This window comes from Vanessa cardui, chromosome 25 (genome assembly GCF_905220365.1).
Source record: "Vanessa cardui chromosome 25, ilVanCard2.1, whole genome shotgun sequence".
In the NCBI taxonomy this organism is placed as follows: Eukaryota; Metazoa; Arthropoda; class Insecta; order Lepidoptera; family Nymphalidae; genus Vanessa; species Vanessa cardui.
The window spans coordinates 2,280,148-2,299,698 of NC_061147.1; the positions used below are offsets into that span (position 1 = coordinate 2,280,148).

The window sequence follows — 19,551 nt, forward strand, 5'->3', positions numbered from 1 at the left end:
GGCAATCGTGATGTTTTTGTGTTTATAATTCATCTCGTGCTCCGCGAAGGAAAACATCGTGAAGGAAACCTGCATGTGTCTAATTTCATAAAAATCTGACTGAGAGCAGACTTTAGTCCAGCATTGAGAGTTGTTAAATAAATATATCTGAAAAGTAATAATAAAAAAAAAACATTTTTTTTCCATTTTCAATGTGATAATTACAGGAAATCGAATATTTAGTCGATTTCAACGGCAAGGGGAGTTAAGTTTAATAAACAGCGTTGACCTTGAATCGACGTGACGTCATTGGTCGAGATATAAACATTATACGAAATACTAGCGACCTGATCCAGCTTCGCACGGGTGCAATGCTGGTATCAAATCCATATAATCGAAAATGTCAAATTGCGTTACTTTACTATATTGACCACGTATTATGTACTAGCTGTGCCCGCGGCTTTGTACGCCTTTGAATATAACAAAAAAAATATTATTGTAGCCTAAGTTACTCCCTTTTAGCCCTGCCATTCCAGAGATTAGCCGGAACAAACAGACAGACAAAAATTGTAAAAAATGTTATTTTGGTTTGTGTACCGTGCATACATACATATGCATTGAGTAAAAAAGGACTATTTTAATATTACAAACAGACACTCCAATTTTATTGTATGTATAGATAAAAACCTTCCTCCGAATCACTCTATTTATTAAAAAAAAATGCAACGCAACACACAACGGTTAGCAACTTTGTTTTGTACTATGTAACGATGATTATGTATATTATTGTGGTTTTTTTAAAAATATACCTATTGTATATATAATTAGTAAAATGGAAGATGTACTAATCAAGAGGAAATTGCTTCGTATTACTAAATAGTAATGAATATGTTAATCTATGATTTGTTTATCTTTGGTCATCCTGCCATTAGAATAGATACCAGACACAGAGGGGATGTTTCTATAACAATTCTATTCAATTCAATATTCAATGATTAATTAGCCGATTGAATCGTTTTCGAATGATAAATACACATTACATAGTATAAAATAAAGTCGCTTACCGCTGTCTGTCCCTATGTATGCTTAATCTTTAAAATCACGCAACAGGTTTTGGTGCGGGTTTTTTTAATAGATAGAGTGATTCGTGATGGTGGTTCTTGTATATAATACATAGACAATATAGTAAAGAAACACTGATAATTTTAGAAGTTTGCAATGTGATGTAAATAAACAAATTCTGTAGTATATTTAGTATCAGTATTGCACCCGTACGAAGTCGGGGTAGATCGCTAGTTTGTTATAAACTGTAAGCAGTGTGTACCAAAGAGAAGCTAGAACCGTAATATAATTTATATATTTAATGAGAAGTTTATTTGAAAAGTACAAATATAAACTTCTAAAAGCAAACACAACATATAGTACGACACAACTTAGATGTAGCGTCGGCAAATTCAATAAAACCGATTACTGCCGATTTACACGACCACTAGAAATAGCTCCCTATCGACGCTTTTCATCGCTACAGATTTTCGCCTCAGTTCAACCATGTCGAAGGGTCAAATTGACGAATGTATTAGGTCATATGACATATCACAAGTTATTACGTTTGAGTAAAGATCATATTCACGTAAGAAATAAATATTGTCAATTTGTGATGGCGTTCTTAATTCGGATGTGATCGGTTTTACGAATTTTGCCGATGCCGTTATCTAAGTTGTGTCGTACTATAAGTATGCTGTGACTTACGTATTTGAAGTCCATATTACATACGAAGACATAAACATAGTGGATTAAAAGTGACAATGTTTTTGTGAATCTTAGGCCGGAATTAAATATAAATAACAATTAAGAAAATAATTTAAAATTAAAGAATAGTAGTTAACTGACTGTAAATAGTGGTGAGGTCGATTAATTGGTGGTCATTGTCAATTAACATCGTGTATCAATAAATAGTTAATAAAGTTACTACAGATTTAGGAACAGCCTAGGGGAGAGTTTTATTTGTCTACGATCCACCGTTGACCAAAACGCGACTGAAAAGTTATAGAATGGGTACTGTGAAAAAATAACATTTTGGTAGTATTAGTCTGTTAAATAAATATCGATTGAATTTAAGATTTATTAGTATTAATATTAATAGCTTTGGAATTATTATTATAAATATTGTAAATAAACAAATTATTTAACGAGATATACATATAATTAAACTTAAAAAAGTACATCGGTGGTCGCGTATGTCTGTCTGACAACTAGCTATGTCAATAGTCTCTTCAAAATTCCATTTTGCGAACGCTATTTATGGACACTAGTATATAAAAGCGAGTAATATTTAATACACATGACAGAAGTCAAACATCTTTGTATTGGGATAGTTTAAATGAAACTTAACATATAGTATGTAAGTTGCGTCTGAATTAATACAGACAGTAAAGTATGATATAAGTTGATTGTTTTAATTAATACATAGCCAGTAAAGATTTTGTGATAAGATTATTGTATTACTAAGTATTAATAAGATATATTTTTAATTTCAGTACGATATTCTGTCATGGGCCCCTTCTAGACACAGTCCAGATGGCCGGCCTGTACAACGACTCCAAGACCTTCGTAGATATGAAAATGAAACTGTCGCCCAACATCACGATGGAACATTTCAATCAGATGATGACCAGGTAATCACTTGGCTCCACTAACAATTGTAACTAGTTAAATTATTTTGGTGGGTCTAACTAATTGGTTTGTATGAGTCAAGATGGCCAGTCAGGTTAGAACGCGTGCATCTTAACCGATGATTGCGGTTTCTGAATTTTCATGAGCTTCATTTGTGTATATAATCTTGATTGCGTGGTGGAGGAAAACCTAGTGAGTAATTTCATCGAAATTCTGCCACATGTGCATTCCACTAACCCTCATTGGAACAGCGTGGCGGAATATGTTCCAAACCTTCTCCTCAAAAGAAGAAGAGGCCTTAGCCCAGCAGTGGGAAAATTACAGGCTGTTATTGTTGTTTGGTGGTATACTACTGGTCGATCATGAACTCTTCGTCTAGAAAAGCGTCTTATTGAATTTCTTGTCATTTCGGATAAAAGTACGTTTATTATATAATACGTTATTGATCCAGGACAGGTTCCAGACCAACGAAGGCTGATATCCAGGAGTTTGTCAATCAAAATTTCGACCCTGAAGGTTCTGAATTCGAAGAATGGCGACCTACAGATTGGAAAGACAATCCCGGTAAGATGGCATCGCGGTTAAAAGATACCTGACCAAAAATGGATAAATCATTTCGAATATATAATAGAATTTGTGCAATTTGGAAAGAACTTGCTTAATTATTTGAAAAAATAGTCAATTTCAAAGATTGGCCATTTCGTCCAAACATAATGGAAAAGTGTTCACAAAAAGAGCAATCACTATTACCTATATCATCATTCGATGAAATACCATTAAGAAAAGATAAGTGAGATTTTAGACGCATGAACAACGGTTTTATGTATTTACTGACCTGAGCAATTGCTAGAACAAGCTAAATCCGTAATGAGGATGTTACCACATCGTCAGTTATATGTTAATCATTATAAGAAACTTAGATAGTCCTCAAATGCTCTCTACTTTACCATGGCTTCGGGATTCTAACATTTTTCTCGGTGCAGCAATACTTATTTATACGTATTTTTGTATTCCGGATTGAAGGATTAGTTAGCCAGAGTAACCACAGGCACAAGAGACATAACATCTCAGTCCCCATGCTTGATACACTGGCGTTGTAATGAATGCCAATTTTAAGCACAGTGACCACGTACCACTGGGTGCCTCATTTTCCCCATCCAATCTCATAAACACAAGTAAATTATTATTATAACATTATATACCATGATACCAAAATGTACTACAGAGTTTGTTTATTTGCGACATCCCATCAGAAACTTCGAAAATTACCAGTTTTTTTTTACTATATTTTCCATATTATATACAAAAACCTTCTTCTCCAATCACTCTATCTATTGAAAAAAACACATCAAATTCCGTTGCGTAATTTTAAAGATCTAAAACTACCTAGGGACAGACTGGTAAGCGACTTTGTCTTGTACTATGTAAAAATGATCATTTGCTTAGTTTAGAATTCCGCTAATGTCATATTTTTGGTTCCCCAGCATTTCTTCAAAGGATCAAAGACCCTCACTTCCACCAATGGGCAACGGACTTAAACAGGCTTTGGCTCCAACTCGGAAGAAAGATGAAGGATGAGGTCAAACACAATCAAGAACTGTATTCTATTATATATGTTGATAATCCTGTGATTGTGCCCGGTGAGTGTTATCATCTATTATTTAAGATTTTCTTATAAATTACAGCTTTTTTGTTGCAAATATTGCGCTATCATTCATTGGATTTAGAATTTCAGGTTATTCCTAAAATATTTCTAGTTTTATAACACCTACAATATGTTCATTTATATGACATTGCTATTTAAATTATAATGTAGAATACATTTTATGACATTTAGTATAAACCATTTTGAGGGAAAGTCACCGGATTTAGCATCTGATTTCAACTCTGCGTATATTTCTTCCTTTGTGTAGAAATGTCTGAAGGAAAAACGCTATTAAGAAAACTTGAGGCAAACTGCCGGTTTTGTATTTCTTATATTTTGGTTTTGTTTTGATTAGTATCATTTTTGATGAAAGGCTATTTTTTGAACTAGAGTAATTTAAAGTAGAGTAACCCCATAATCCTAAGATTTTTAGACAAGTATTTTGCCCAGCGTATTTTGTCTTTTTGAATCGGATCTATAATCACACAGTATTATGGGTGTAGGAATAGAAAATTTTCTTAGGTTTTCTTTACACACACACACACACACTAATTTTTCAATTTCATCTGTCTTTTTCTTCGTGTGCTTTATTACTAAAGGACTTGCCTGTCCTGAAATCATTACACCGATGTGTCAACTATCTTTCCCCGTACCACTATCCTCGACTAGTCTCAGGGCAGTCGATTAATTGAGTCCCGTTATATTTTGAATTTGGTCGGATTAGCGGGTAGGTAATCGACAGCGTGATCTCTTACCTTCGATTTTCCCTACTACAACCAGTTTATCCAGACTGTCTGGTTGTCTCCGGCAATATGACCAAAATCATAAAACTCGTTTGTGGCATATAGAGCATAGGTCTACAGTCTGACAGTACTCGTCAGTAGGTATCATTCATAGTCAATCTCATATATTGGTTCATTAAAAACATTAACATATGTATTAAAAAAATACACGTGGCGTGTACACCGGTTTTCATGGGTACGCCACTCCGAGGTTCCGGGTTCGATTCCCGGGCGAGTCAATATAGATTATTATTAGTTTTCTATGTTGTCTTGGGTCTGGGTGTTTGTGGTACCGTCGTTACTTCTGATTTTCCATAATACAAGTGCTTTAGCTGCTTACATTGGGATTAGAGTAATGTATGTGATGATGTCTCATATTTATTTATTTAATATAATTTCTTGTATTTGAATTACAGGTGGCCGATTCCGTGAATTCTACTACTGGGACTCGTACTGGATCATCAAGGGCCTGTTGCTATCTGAAATGCGCACCACAGCCAGGGGGATGGTCGTTAATTTCCTGAACATAGTCGACAGATTCGGCTTCATACCCAATGGAGGAAGAATTTACTATTTAATGAGGTAAGAAAAACACACTTTCACCTATATTTAAATTGCATAAATAATTAAGTAAGCCGATTCTCCTTGATTGAATCTACAATATAGAATGAGTCAAGATGGCCCAGTGGATGAGTCGAGATGGCCCAGTGGTTAGAACGCGTGCATCTTAACCGACGATTGCGGGTTCAAACCCAGGCATGCAACGCTGATTCATGTGCTTAAGTCATCATAATTCATCTCGTGCTCAGCGGTTAAGGAAAACATCGTGAGGAAACCTGCATTTGACTAATTTGGACCCGCATTGGAACAGCGTGGTAGAATATATTCCAAACCTTCTCCTCAAAGGGAGAGGAGCCTTTAGCCCAGCAGTGGGAATTTACAGGCTGTTGTTGTTGTTGTTGTTGAATCTACAATTCGTACCTGTCATATCAAAAATACTTCTAATCGACAAGTGCAATGAACATATTACATTCTATAAAGTGCGTCTTTCACTTGTGATGATGATTGAAGATAAAATATTGATACATATCAAATTGCAAATAATTAATCAAATATATATAAAATGGAAAGTTTTTAAAAGGCGAGCAATTACACCTGACACTTCAAAAGATCAATAATATTGAACTAGCAACCAATATAACTGCTGGATACAAAATAAACTCTTAGAAAGGCTTAATTCTGGGCTTCAATACTATACTTTGTCAATGATAATATGAATAACAAAAAAAATAATATTGTCTTATACTCTATAGATTTAATTGTTTTAACAATATTTGTTTTTTTTATTTTATTTTATAAACACTATGATAACTGGTCACTAGTACATATAATCATTAGTACTGTAAGAAAAACAAATTCTTAAGTAAATGTTTTTTTCTGTTTATTATACTTTCTTTTTTAGTTATAAAACATATAAATATATGTTTGTTTTTTTATAGATCTCAACCACCTCTCCTAATTCCCATGGTGAAATTAATAATGGATGACTTCGGTGATATTGAGTTTCTGAGACAGCATATAGAAACATTGGACCGTGAATACGACTTCTGGGTGAAGAACCATACCATTGACGTGGACTATGATGGACAAAAGTAAGTTCCAATTAATACTCAGTAACATATAATAATCAAAATCGTCCAGCGTCTTGTGATACCTAAGTAAAGATGGTGGGTTAAAACAAAAATATGTCTCAATCTTTTCACGTTGTTTTTGTAATAGGGCTTTGTGACATTTTTTTTATGGAATAGATTGACAGACGAGTATATGGGCCACCTGATGGTAATTAGTCACCATCACCCATAGACAATGACGCTGTAAGAAATATTAAATATTCCTTTCATCGCCAATGTTATCAACCGTGGGAACTAAGATGCTATGTCCCTTGTGTAGTTACACTGGCTCACTCACCCTTCAAACCGAAACACAACAATACTGCGCACTGTTGTTTAGCGGTAAAATATCTGATGAGTGGGTGGTACTCAGGCGGGCTTGCTCAAAGCCCTACCACCACTATGACCAACATCATGAACTAATCAGATATTCTATCACTTAATATCTTATATCACATTGTTTAGGTGGTTTATACGAATATTTATGATAGAAATGCATATGTCATATACAGATTTCCTAACCACTTCGCCAGGCATGAGATCAATCTTAAATTCTAATAGTTATAAGTAAACTCAGTAGTTCCAATGCTGATATGAATTTTCGAACATTCAAAATAATGTTACTTATGCCATTTTTACAACCGAAAGTTTACTAGGCGATAAGATATCTGTATTGTAGTTTTAAAATAATATTTTTAATCTCTCCTCCTCTCTCCTATGCCTCTAATCAAATATCTTATTTCTTTCAGATACAAATTATTAAGATACACTGACCAGTCTCAAGGTCCCAGACCAGAGAGTTACAAAGAAGATATTGACTGCGCTAGGTAAATTAACTAAATTGGTTGAAGAGATATAATATGTTTCTTATAATTAAAAGAGTTATTAAGCAATTTGTACGACACAAACGTCTTTTTTGCACTATGATAATACACGCATTATATTATATTATATAGACAAAAATAAAATGAAAGAAAGGGATTAGCCGATACTAAGTTCAGACCAACTGCTTTACATACTTTTGGAGGCACGACAATGCGGCGTAATATGTCATTCTCGATCGGTAAAGCAGATTATCGCTCATACTGAGCACACGACAGTAGATCTTAAGGTGACGAACCTTCTCTTACCCCGACTGTAAATATTCAGCCATTTGACAAAGGAGGCTTATATCTTAAACTTTTTTCACTGAATACACTATAACAAGTTTTGGATAAAACTTGCAGTTTATCTCAATTGTTCTAAATGGCTTTTTCCCTTCAGACATTTCGACACTGAAGCCAAAAAGGAAGAATTATACGCCGAGTTGAAATCAGCTGCTGAATCCGGGTGGGACTTTTCATCGAGATGGTTTATACTCAATGGCACTAATAAAGGTACTGTAATATAACCAGGTTTTAATACGAATCACATCATTATTTAGTAAAAATTACCAAGTCTAGACCTATTTAGTGATTCATTTTATGTATTTAAACAAAAAGTTATTGACTATTTTTTTTCTAAGTTAAAGTTTTCCTAAGTTTATATAGTAATATTTTTTATTTTATCTTTAAATTAATATGTAAACTTTTTAATTGTGCACTGTTTATAGTTAGTAAATGTTATGTACACTTGTCATTGACGTACATATCTGATGTTTTAATATACCTAGTCACTTTAACTGTAAATGTTCAATATGTATGTTGTAAGTGTGTTTGTTGTAAATAAATAAATAAATAGTATTTATGAAGATTTAGTTTAGCATTATTTTGTTAGGTGGACGCGTCAATCCACCAAGTACTTTGTGTTATAAACTAGAATGATATGTCCCATGTGTTTGTACTTACACTGGCTTACTCACCCTCACACCGGAACACAACAATATTGTCGTTTGACAGTAGAATTTAATTTTGAGTACCTGCCCATTACAACTACAACAGCCTGTAAATTCCCACTGCTGGGCTAAAGGCCTCCTCTCCCTTTTTGAGGAGAAGGTATAGAACATATTCCACCACGCTGTTCCAATGCGGGTTGATGGAATACACATGAAATTTGTCACATGCAGGTTTCCTCACGATGTTTTCCTTCACCGCTGAGCAGGAGATGAATTATAAAGACAAATTAAGCACATAAATCAGCGGTGCTTGCCTGGGTTTGAACCCGCAATCATCGGTTAAGATGCACGCGTTCTAACCATTAGGCCATCTCGACTCCAATACAAACAATGCATCTAAAAATCTGTATGTTTGTTCTGTTCCAGGAAATCTGACAAACCTCAAAACGAGATCAATAATTCCCGTCGATCTAAACGCAATTTTGTGCTGGAACGCTCAACTGATGGCTGAATTCCATGAACAGTTAAAGAATTTCGACAAAGCCCAGTATTATAGAGACATGCACGCTAGACTCATGGAGGCTATTGAAAAGGTGAGGAGATATACTCTTGCATTCAATTTTTTTTAAGGAAATTTGTTATCTGTAGCTAGTTTGGTGGAGTAGACTAAATTCCAATGTAGCGCCCATTATTTCACTCATAAATTTTGGATTCCTGTAATAAACTTACGAAAATATGTTTTACTTTCTCCAATCATGAAATCAAATTATTTGTAAAAATAATGATGAATAAGGCATATACATTATATAGATGATAAAAAAGCATGGAGTTTATATTTGTTTCTTTTCAAGTAGGATATATGGATATATTATACAATTTTTTTATGGTATATGTTGGCGAACTAGCATATGGTCCACCTGATGGTAAGTGGTCACCATAACCCATAGACAATGACTATGTAAAAAATATTAAAGATTCCTTACGTCGCCAATGAGCCACAAACCTCGGAAACTGAGATGTTATGTCCCTTGTGCCTGTAGTTACACTGGCTCACTCACCCTTCAAACCGGAACACAACAATATTGAATACTGTTATTTGGCGGTAGAATAATTGATGAGTGGGTGGTACCTACCCAGACGGGCTTGCACAAAGCCCTACCACTTTACTTAATATAGTTCTATAAAATAAAGTTTCAAGGGTGCTTATAAAAGTTTGTAGTAATTTATTTTACCTTTTTGTTTCAGGTTCTTTGGCATGAAGACGTTGGCGCTTGGTTAGACTTCAGTCTCGAATCAGGCAGACGGAGAGACTACTTCTACCCCTCAAACGTGGCGCCGCTGTGGACCGGAAGCTACGACAAAGCAAGGAAGGATTATTACGTGAATCGAGTCATCAATTATTTGGATAAAGTTAAGGTAAACATTATATGTGATCACTTCAAGAAAATTACAGTTAACAGAAGTTATTGAAAAGCTTAGATGGTAAGAACTCGTGCATCTTAACCGATGACTTCGGGTTCAAACCCAGGCAAGCACCGCTACATATATGTGTTTGTGTTTATAATTCATCTCGTGCTCGGCGGTGAAGGAAAACATCGCGACGAAACCTGCATGTGACAAATTTCATAAAAATTCTGCCACATGTGTATTCCACCAACCCGCATTGGAACATAGTGGTGGAATATGTTCTAAACCTTCTCCTCAAAGGGAGAGAAGGCCTTTAGCCCAGCAGTGGGAATTTATAGGTTGTTGTTGTTGTTGAAGTTATTGTTGGAAAATATGAAATGTAAAATATTTTTGATAAAAAATCGGTAAGGCACTATCTTATTCAAATTTGAGATAATAACTATAACTTTAATGATATTTGAGTAATGAAGAATGATATTTATCTAAACTAATATTATAAATATGAAAGTAACATATCTGTCGCTCTTTCACGATTAAACCAGTGCACCGAATTTGATGAAGTTTGGTGTGAATTTAATTTAAACTTGAAAGAAGTATAAAGGCTACTTTATTGCCTAACACATGTCAACCAACACCCTAACGCGAGTAGAGTAAGCGCAAGTAGCATCTAATATTTGTACACAATGTTTTTGTGGGATGACGTCTGATTGGGAGGGGGTGTTCTGAGAGTGGGGTGAGTAGTAACCGAGGCGCTCCGCAGGTGGACCTATTCGAGGGCGGCATCCCCACGACGTTCGAGCACTCGGGCTCATTATAAATGTGAAAGTAACATATCTGTCGCTCTTTCACGATTAAACCACTAAACCGAATTCGATGAAGTTTGGTGTGAATTTAATTTAAACTTGAAGGAAGTACAAAGGCTACTTTATTGCCTAACACATGTCATCCAACACCCTAACGCGAGTAGAGTAAGCGCAAGTAGCATCTTATATTTGTGCGATGACATCTGTTTGGGGGGGGGGGGGGGGTGTTCTGGGAGTGGGGTGAGTAGTTGACAACTAACACCCTAACGCAAGTGAAGCCGTGGTGGTAGTAGCATCTAATGTTTTTGTGAGATGACGTCTGATTGGGGGGGGGGAGTTCTGAGAGTGGGGTGAGTAGTAACTCAGACGCTTCGCAGGTGGACATATTCGAGGGCGGCATCCCCACGACGTTCGAGCACTCGGGCGAGCAGTGGGACTACCCGAACGCGTGGCCGCCGCTGCAGGACATGGTCGTGACGGGGCTGGCGCGCTCCGGCGTGGCTATGGCCGCGCGCGCCGCCGCACACCTCGCCGCCAAGTGGGTGCGCTCCAACTACGAGGTGTGGCGACAGAAGACCGCCATGCTCGAGAAGGTACCGCTAGCAGAACATAGCTGTAGCGTCAGCAGAAACGTAGCATCAGCATTAGGAGTACCGTCAGCAGTAGCGTTAGCAGAAACGTAGCAGTAGCGTTAGGGGTACCGTCAGCAGTAGCGTTAGTAGAGACGTAGCAGTAACATTAGGAGTACCGTCAGCAGCAGCGTTAGCAGAAACGTAGCAGTAGCGTTAGGAGTACCGTTAGCAGTAGCGTTAGCAGAAACGTAGCAGTAGCATTAGGAGTACTGTCAGCAGTAGCGTTAGCAGAAACGTAGCAGTAGCGTTAGGAGTACCGTCAGCAGTAGCGTTAGCAGAGACGTAGCAGTAGCATTAGGGGTACCGTCCGCAGTAGCGTTAGTAGAGACGTAGCAGTAGCGTTAGGGGTACCGTCCGCAGTAGCCTTAGTAGAGACGTAGCAGTAGCATTAGGAGTACCGTCAGCAGTAGCGTTAGCAGAGACGTACCAGTAGCGTTAGGAGTACCGTCAGCAGTAGCGTTAGCAGAAACGTACCAGTAGCGTTAGCAGAAACGTACCAGTAGCGTTAGGAGTACCGTCAGCAGTAGCGTTAGCAGAAACGTAGCAGTAGCGTTAGGGGTACCGTCAGCAGTAGCGTTAGTAGAGACGTAGCAGTAACATTAGGAGTACCGTCAGCAGCAGCGTTAGCAGAAACGTAGCAGTAGCGTTAGGAGTACCGTTAGCAGTAGCGTTAGCAGAAACGTAGCAGTAGCATTAGGAGTACTGTCAGCAGTAGCGTTAGCAGAAACGTAGCAGTAGCGTTAGGAGTACCGTCAGCAGTAGCGTTAGCAGAGACGTAGCAGTAGCATTAGGGGTACCGTCCGCAGTAGCGTTAGTAGAGACGTAGCAGTAGCGTTAGGGGTACCGTCAGCAGTAGCGTTAGTAGAGACGTAGCAGTAGCGTTAGGAGTACCGTCAACAGTAGCGTTAGCAAAAACGTAGCATCAGCATTAGGAGTACCGTCAGCAGAAGCGTTAGCAGTAACGTAGCAGTAGCATTAGGAGTACCATCAACAGTAGCGTTAGCAGAAACGTAGCATCAGCATTAGGAGTACCGTCAGCAGAAGCGTTAGCAGTAACGTAGCAGTAGCATTAGGAGTACCGTCAACAGTAGCGTTAGCAGAAACGTAGCATCAGCATTAGGAGTACCGTCAGCAGAAGCGTTAGCAGTAACGTAGCAGTAGCATTAGGAGTACCGTCAGCAGTAGCGCTAGCAGAAACGTAGCAGTAGTATTAGGAGTACCGTCAGCAGTAGCGTTAGCAGAGACGTACCAGTAGCGTTAGGAGTACCGTCAGCAGTAGCGTTAGCAGAAACGTACCAGTAGCGTTAGCAGAAACGTACCAGTAGCGTTAGGAGTACCGTCCGCAGTAGCCTTAGTAGAGACGTAGCAGTAGCATTAGGAGTACCGTCAGCAGTAGCGTTAGCAGAGACGTACCAGTAGCGTTAGGAGTACCGTCAGCAGTAGCGTTAGCAGAAACGTACCAGTAGCGTTAGCAGAAACGTACCAGTAGCGTTAGGAGTACCGTCAGCAGTAGCGTTAGCAGAAACGTAGCAGTAGCGTTAGGGGTACCGTCAGCAGTAGCGTTAGTAGAGACGTAGCAGTAACATTAGGAGTACCGTCAGCAGCAGCGTTAGCAGAAACGTAGCAGTAGCGTTAGGAGTACCGTTAGCAGTAGCGTTAGCAGAAACGTAGCAGTAGCATTAGGAGTACTGTCAGCAGTAGCGTTAGCAGAAACGTAGCAGTAGCGTTAGGAGTACCGTCAGCAGTAGCGTTAGCAGAGACGTAGCAGTAGCATTAGGGGTACCGTCCGCAGTAGCGTTAGTAGAGACGTAGCAGTAGCGTTAGGGGTACCGTCAGCAGTAGCGTTAGTAGAGACGTAGCAGTAGCGTTAGGAGTACCGTCAACAGTAGCGTTAGCAAAAACGTAGCATCAGCATTAGGAGTACCGTCAGCAGAAGCGTTAGCAGTAACGTAGCAGTAGCATTAGGAGTACCATCAACAGTAGCGTTAGCAGAAACGTAGCATCAGCATTAGGAGTACCGTCAGCAGAAGCGTTAGCAGTAACGTAGCAGTAGCATTAGGAGTACCGTCAACAGTAGCGTTAGCAGAAACGTAGCATCAGCATTAGGAGTACCGTCAGCAGAAGCGTTAGCAGTAACGTAGCAGTAGCATTAGGAGTACCGTCAGCAGTAGCGCTAGCAGAAACGTAGCAGTAGTATTAGGAGTACCGTCAGCAGTAGCGTTAGCAGAGACGTACCAGTAGCGTTAGGAGTACCGTCAGCAGTAGCGTTAGCAGAAACGTACCAGTAGCGTTAGCAGAAACGTACCAGTAGCGTTAGGAGTACCGTCCGCAGTAGCCTTAGTAGAGACGTAGCAGTAGCATTAGGAGTACCGTCAGCAGTAGCGTTAGCAGAGACGTACCAGTAGCGTTAGGAGTACCGTCAGCAGTAGCGTTAGCAGAAACGTACCAGTAGCGTTAGCAGAAACGTACCAGTAGCGTTAGGAGTACCGTCCGCAGTAGCCTTAGTAGAGACGTAGCAGTAGCATTAGGAGTACCGTCAGCAGTAGCGTTAGCAGTAATAGCTAACATGCAAATGCTCAACTTAGTCTCTCTTACTTAGGAGAAATTATGTTATAACACATGTTGAAAAGGATTCATATTTTTTATAAGCAGCCATGGCAGTCAGACCTTAAGTTTTCGTGTGCTTAATTTGTGTTTATATTTAATTTCGTGCTCGGTCGTAAACTAAAACAACCAGTTGGATCGTCGTGAGGAGAGATGACTTAAGCCCAGCTGTTGGTAACTGCCGTCAAAAATAACGATCATATAAGTTAATTGGGTGGATTATTTATTAATTAATCCGGAGCGAATTGTAATATGATTCGAGATGGCCCAGTGGTTAGAACGCGTGCATCTTAACCGATGATTGCGGGTTAAAACCCAAACAAGCACCGCTGATTCATGTGCTTAATTTGTGTTTATAATTCATCTCGTGCTCGGCGGTGAAGGAAAACGGCATGTGTCTAAACTCATCGAAATTCTGCCACATGTGCATTCCACCTACCCGCATTGGAACAGCTTGTCAAAATATGTTCCAAAACCCTCTTCTTAATGGGAAAGAAGGCCTTAGCCCAGCAGTGGGTAATTTACAGGCTGTTACTACTAAGTTAATTGGGTGGATTATTTATTAATTAATCCGGAGCAAATTGTAATATAAATCATTTCCACAGTACGATGCAACAATATTCGGCGGCTACGGGGGTGGTGGTGAATACGTGGTACAAACTGGCTTCGGCTGGACCAATGGCGTTATCATGGCCCTACTCGACCAATACGGAGGTAAGAAATTAGACTTTATTGCCATACATTAAAGTCTATATTCGCTTAAATTTAAAATGATTACTAATGCTATTATATAATTTTATTAAAAATTATACTATAACCGCAAACATTTCTACTTACTTTAACGTGCATTACAATAATTAAATGAATTCAATAACTAAACATTATGTTTGCATGATTTTAACACTTAACTAAATAAATAAATAAAATTCAAACATTGTTCATTCATTCGTTCAATATCATTCAATTTCATACAAAATCTTTTTATAAAACTAGTTACAGCCCTAGTCTGTAAAATAAATAAAGGATGTTATAACAGTACATTTGTAACAAATACTAATGTAATAATTAAAAAAAAAAATGAAATGTCTAAAAAATATGCTATATCACACTCATTTTTCAAAATTCAATGAATCTCATTCGTAATTCGAAATATCTCATTTATTAATACGAATACCACTGTTTAATGTTGACAAAATGCGTTAAAAAATATCTTTGCTTTGAAATAAAAGACAATTTTTGGATCTAAATAATCAAATTGAATTTTTTTTTAATGATAGTAAGTTACATTATTATTACTATAGTGTCTCAAAATATATTTGTATTATATAATTTTATTAAAAATATATTTAATTGTCATATTATGTCTAATGATTCGTTACCGACAGACTGTTTTAAACACTTGACAATTTTTCAAATCACAAATAACACATAATTATTTCCGCTTTAGTCAATTTAATTACATAATAGGCTATTTGACAATGCGAAAAATAAAGTGTCAATTATTGTAATAAAAATGGTTATTTGTCAACGAAAGTTGAAAATAATACTTAATTTATTAAAAAGTCCATAAATAAAAAAAGCAATTTTTCAAACGTTCGTCACGTGACACAAAACGCTCTTGATTGGCCGGGCTTATGATGAAGTCACTTACTTGTTAAACTTGCTTTTGACTATATGTACCACAGATTAAAATACAGGAAAGTGACGTCACCGACCCCATTGCAGCGCCATATTGTCCAAGTAGCGTTTTCGCGCGTTATTTAAATATGGAATTTTTAATATGATATTTTTCGGCAAATATATACTAGAAATAAAAGAACAACTTTTACTGGGTTCCTTAACCTAAATAATATAAATTGGATTATAAAAACCAGTCAAATAGCCTATTATAGTCACCACCATGTGTTAGGTTAGGTTAGGTTAAGGTCAGGTCACTCATTACTTTTTTTTCTGTTCATTCATTCAACTTCGGTGAGATCTTTGACTTAGGTATGTGCTTAATCTATTTCCGTACTGTTCGTAGTTTTTTTTTATAGTAGTCTAAAGAGTAAAATTATTGATTCCAAAAATAATTCCATCTTTTAATAAATTAATGGCTGATACTATTTACCTTGCTTCATTAGTTTAGTGTTTTGATTTACATATATATATTAATCCTTTACTATGTATGTATAAATGATAGCCTATATATCATTACGTATCCAATTGTTTGTATGTGTGTATGCAATTGAATCTCCTAAATTATGAAAGTTTTTGTGTGCTTAGTAGTACCCTCTTTGATAGATTCTTATTTCACTCTGACAAAGATGCGTCTGTTTAAATATTTTTATTTTTTAATTAATTTGTAGTTTTCACATATACATATATGTTTATATTACTTTGTAAATTAGATTCAAGTATTATAATGATTGTTTTATTTACTGAATTATAAAAAAAATCAATAAAATTGCATTCGAAAATTTATTTAATTTATATATATTTACTTATCTTATTTGTGTTTTCTTTATTTAATTTATATGTTTATGTATAATGCATGCGTCGGTGGGCGTTCTAGACTTCAATTGGGCTATGTAGCTTCTATATCTATGGTTTATGGTAATAGACAATATTTTCTTGCACGTAGAATATTTATTATACTTTAAATAACCCAGTTTTCTATTCTTTTCTATAGAAATTAATGTCGTAATGGATTTTTAAAATCTTTTTAAATTTAAATTTGGAACCAATCTTACTTATAATTTTAATAAACACAATGACTACTGAGTTCCTTTTTTTTAAAAAAAAACAAAAGATTGGATTTAAATTTCGAAACCATAAACAATAAAGATTATTTAACTAGACATCAGTTTATAAAGTGCTTTAGCTACTTATATTGGGATCAGAGTAATGTATGTGATGTTGTTGTTATTAATTAAAAAAAAAAAAAAAACAAGTTCTCTTTTTGAATATAAAATTGGAATATCATAAGCACGAAGCCCGTCTAGACGCCCACTGGTTCGCCCGGGCTGACCAGTTGGCTGTTTGACAGAGACGTTGTCTGTAGCGGAGGCGTTCGGGGAGGGGGGCGCGGGGGAGGTGCGCGGCGCCGCCGTGGGCGCGGGCGGCGTGGCCACAGCCCTGCTAGTCGTCGCAGCCTCGCTCGCCGCCGGAGCGCTGGGGTGAGGTGAGTCACAAACCCAGGACCTTATCAAACATATATTCTATTCTAGTTTAGATCGGTTTGCATCGATCCAGCGCAATCCAGTATCATTGGCAATACTTTTTTTTACTTGGTAGGGTTTTGTGTAAGTCTGGGTGAGATATAACTCGTCATATATTCTGTTATCATGTATTTTTGCCATTGTTGCGTTTCGATTTGAAGGCAGAGAGCTGGTGTAACAGGCACGAGAGAGATAACATCGTATCTTAAAAGGTTGGTAGTGCATTGGCGATGTAAGGAATGGTTAATATTTCTAACAGTGCTATTATATATCTATGGGCACTGCTGTCTACTTTCAGGTGACCCATTTGCTCGTCCCCCTACTTATATCATACAAAAATAAAAGCAATGCCACTAAATTAAGTCAGTAGTTTTTTTTACATATATTGTAAATGCGAAAGTAGTTCCATTCGTCTGTCTGTATGTCACATTTCGCAACCAAACCACTAAACCGATTTTGATGAAATATGCTATAAAACAAGTTTGAACGCCCTAGGCAGACCATAGGCGTGGCAACTTATCCTTAAAACGAGACCGAATGTCCTTGACTGACACTGGTATTAGAGGGTGCGGAAATCCACCGAAGCAAAACAAATGGCGTGTACTCATTCATTCTCAGCGGTTTGACTTTCATAATACCACTGGATAGATGCCCAAGATTTATATAAAGGACAAATTGTAATTAATATGTGTTAACAATTAAATAAATTGTATGTTTTTGTTTCAGATATTATTTGGTGATACCTAAAATGATTATGAGGCCGAATAAAAGTAAGATCATTCCTTTTTATTTCTTTTAAAATAATTCGAGGTGAAAACTCCACTTTATAAAGTCCTAAAAGTAATTGAAGGTAACATACCATATACTTAAAATATACTTTCTTTAAAACTGTATTTATTATTAACTTAATTATTATATATTTATTTAGATAGTTCCATTACAAAAGAACAAACATAGCGAACAAACATATAGCACAACAAGCACACTTTATCTTGGTGTGCGTGACATTTCGACTTGACACACTAGACGTCACAATATTTTACATGTGTGCGTGCGTCAACTGCCATTTTTTGACATTGACATTTTAATCGAAGTAAAAAAAATATATTTTTCTGTGTAAGGATCGTTAATTTTTTAATCTGTAATTAAAATTGTCTGTAAGCTGTCATTCTTGTTAAAGATAATTATGTATATCTGGGGTCCGTGTTAATTATTGTTTATGGTCCTACGGAGTTTTTACCTCAATATAATTAGAATTAGTTTTACAAGGTAATTATTAATATTAAGTACATATATAAATATATTTACTGTAGTACAATTCTTGCATGTAATCTGTAGTACAAAGTGATTATTTTAAGTATACTATATAATGAAATAAATATTTATTACCTTATATATAAATGTTGTATAAGCTGTGATTAATTGCAGCTGTCTTTTTCTTTCGAATGTAAAATCTATGATGGCAGAAAGAGAAAACAGTATATAATTAAACCGTACCTCACAACGCTGTAAGGCCTAAGTTAATTGAACAAAAAAAAATATATAACGTCAAAAAAAAGGATATTTAAAAAAGAAAATATTTGTTTGATACATATATTTTACCATTTATCAAATGTCCTTATTAGATATTTATTAGCAAACTATATAACTTTCTATATACAGTCGGATATGCGTAAAATTATATGTATTCATAATGTAATTTAGCTGACTGTACCTTATTGTTATATCTAAATGTATGTGATATTGTTTTTCCATAATTGTATTATTTATTAAAGTATATTTTTGAATAAAACAGGTTGTGATGTAAATATTTGCTTAGTATCAAATAGTAGTTTTAATGTTTTTAAATAAATACTTGTATTTAAACTATTTGGAAATATCCAAGTACATAAATATCAAATTTAATTTTTCAATTCTTCAATTTTTAAGACATAATCATGGTTTATTTCTATTAAAACAATTACTAGATTATAAATAAATATATATATATAAGAGTTGTTGTACTTCTATGTTATATAATATCAATAAAGATTTTTTATTTATCATATGCGATCATAAAATCAATATTCGGTAAATAAAATACGTTTGAAACGCGCGAATAGTGTGTCAACGCCATCTATCGCGTAGATTATTAAACTTCTATCTTCTAGACCTATACCTAGATGGCGTATACATTTAACTATATAAAACTACCAATTAAATAAAAAAATAGCACGATTATAATCTGTTATATTAAACTGACTGTTTCAGTAGGTAAGAAATAAAAAAAAATCTTAGTCTCCTACAAAATAAAATACAATTTTTCATAGTTATTTCATATTTATTTAATTTCTTTTTAAAAAA

The 19,551-nt window shown here is 36.1% G+C and overlaps 1 protein-coding gene across 5 annotated transcripts in view; it reads left to right on the forward strand.

Annotated features, from left to right (window-relative positions):
- Positions 1–19,551, forward strand: part of LOC124540417 (trehalase-like) — a 76,141-nt gene that overhangs the window by 46,739 nt on the left and 9,851 nt on the right. For 2 of the 5 annotated variants that reach the window (XM_047117949.1, XM_047117948.1), the window contains exons 3-14: positions 2,517–2,654; positions 3,104–3,216; positions 4,137–4,292; positions 5,496–5,661; positions 6,579–6,731; positions 7,499–7,576; positions 8,013–8,125; positions 8,989–9,155; positions 9,808–9,978; positions 11,150–11,365; positions 14,614–14,722; positions 17,037–17,166. In XM_047117949.1, coding sequence (XP_046973905.1) covers positions 2,517–2,654; positions 3,104–3,216; positions 4,137–4,292; positions 5,496–5,661; positions 6,579–6,731; positions 7,499–7,576; positions 8,013–8,125; positions 8,989–9,155; positions 9,808–9,978; positions 11,150–11,365; positions 14,614–14,722; positions 17,037–17,166 — 1,710 coding nt within the window. Of the gene's footprint in view, positions 1–2,516; positions 2,655–3,103; positions 3,217–4,136; positions 4,293–5,495; positions 5,662–6,578; positions 6,732–7,498; positions 7,577–8,012; positions 8,126–8,988; positions 9,156–9,807; positions 9,979–11,149; positions 11,366–14,613; positions 14,723–17,036; positions 17,172–17,934; positions 18,627–19,551 lie in introns of those variants that run through there. The other 3 variants (XM_047117951.1, XM_047117952.1, XM_047117950.1) reach the window with 3 other exon arrangements.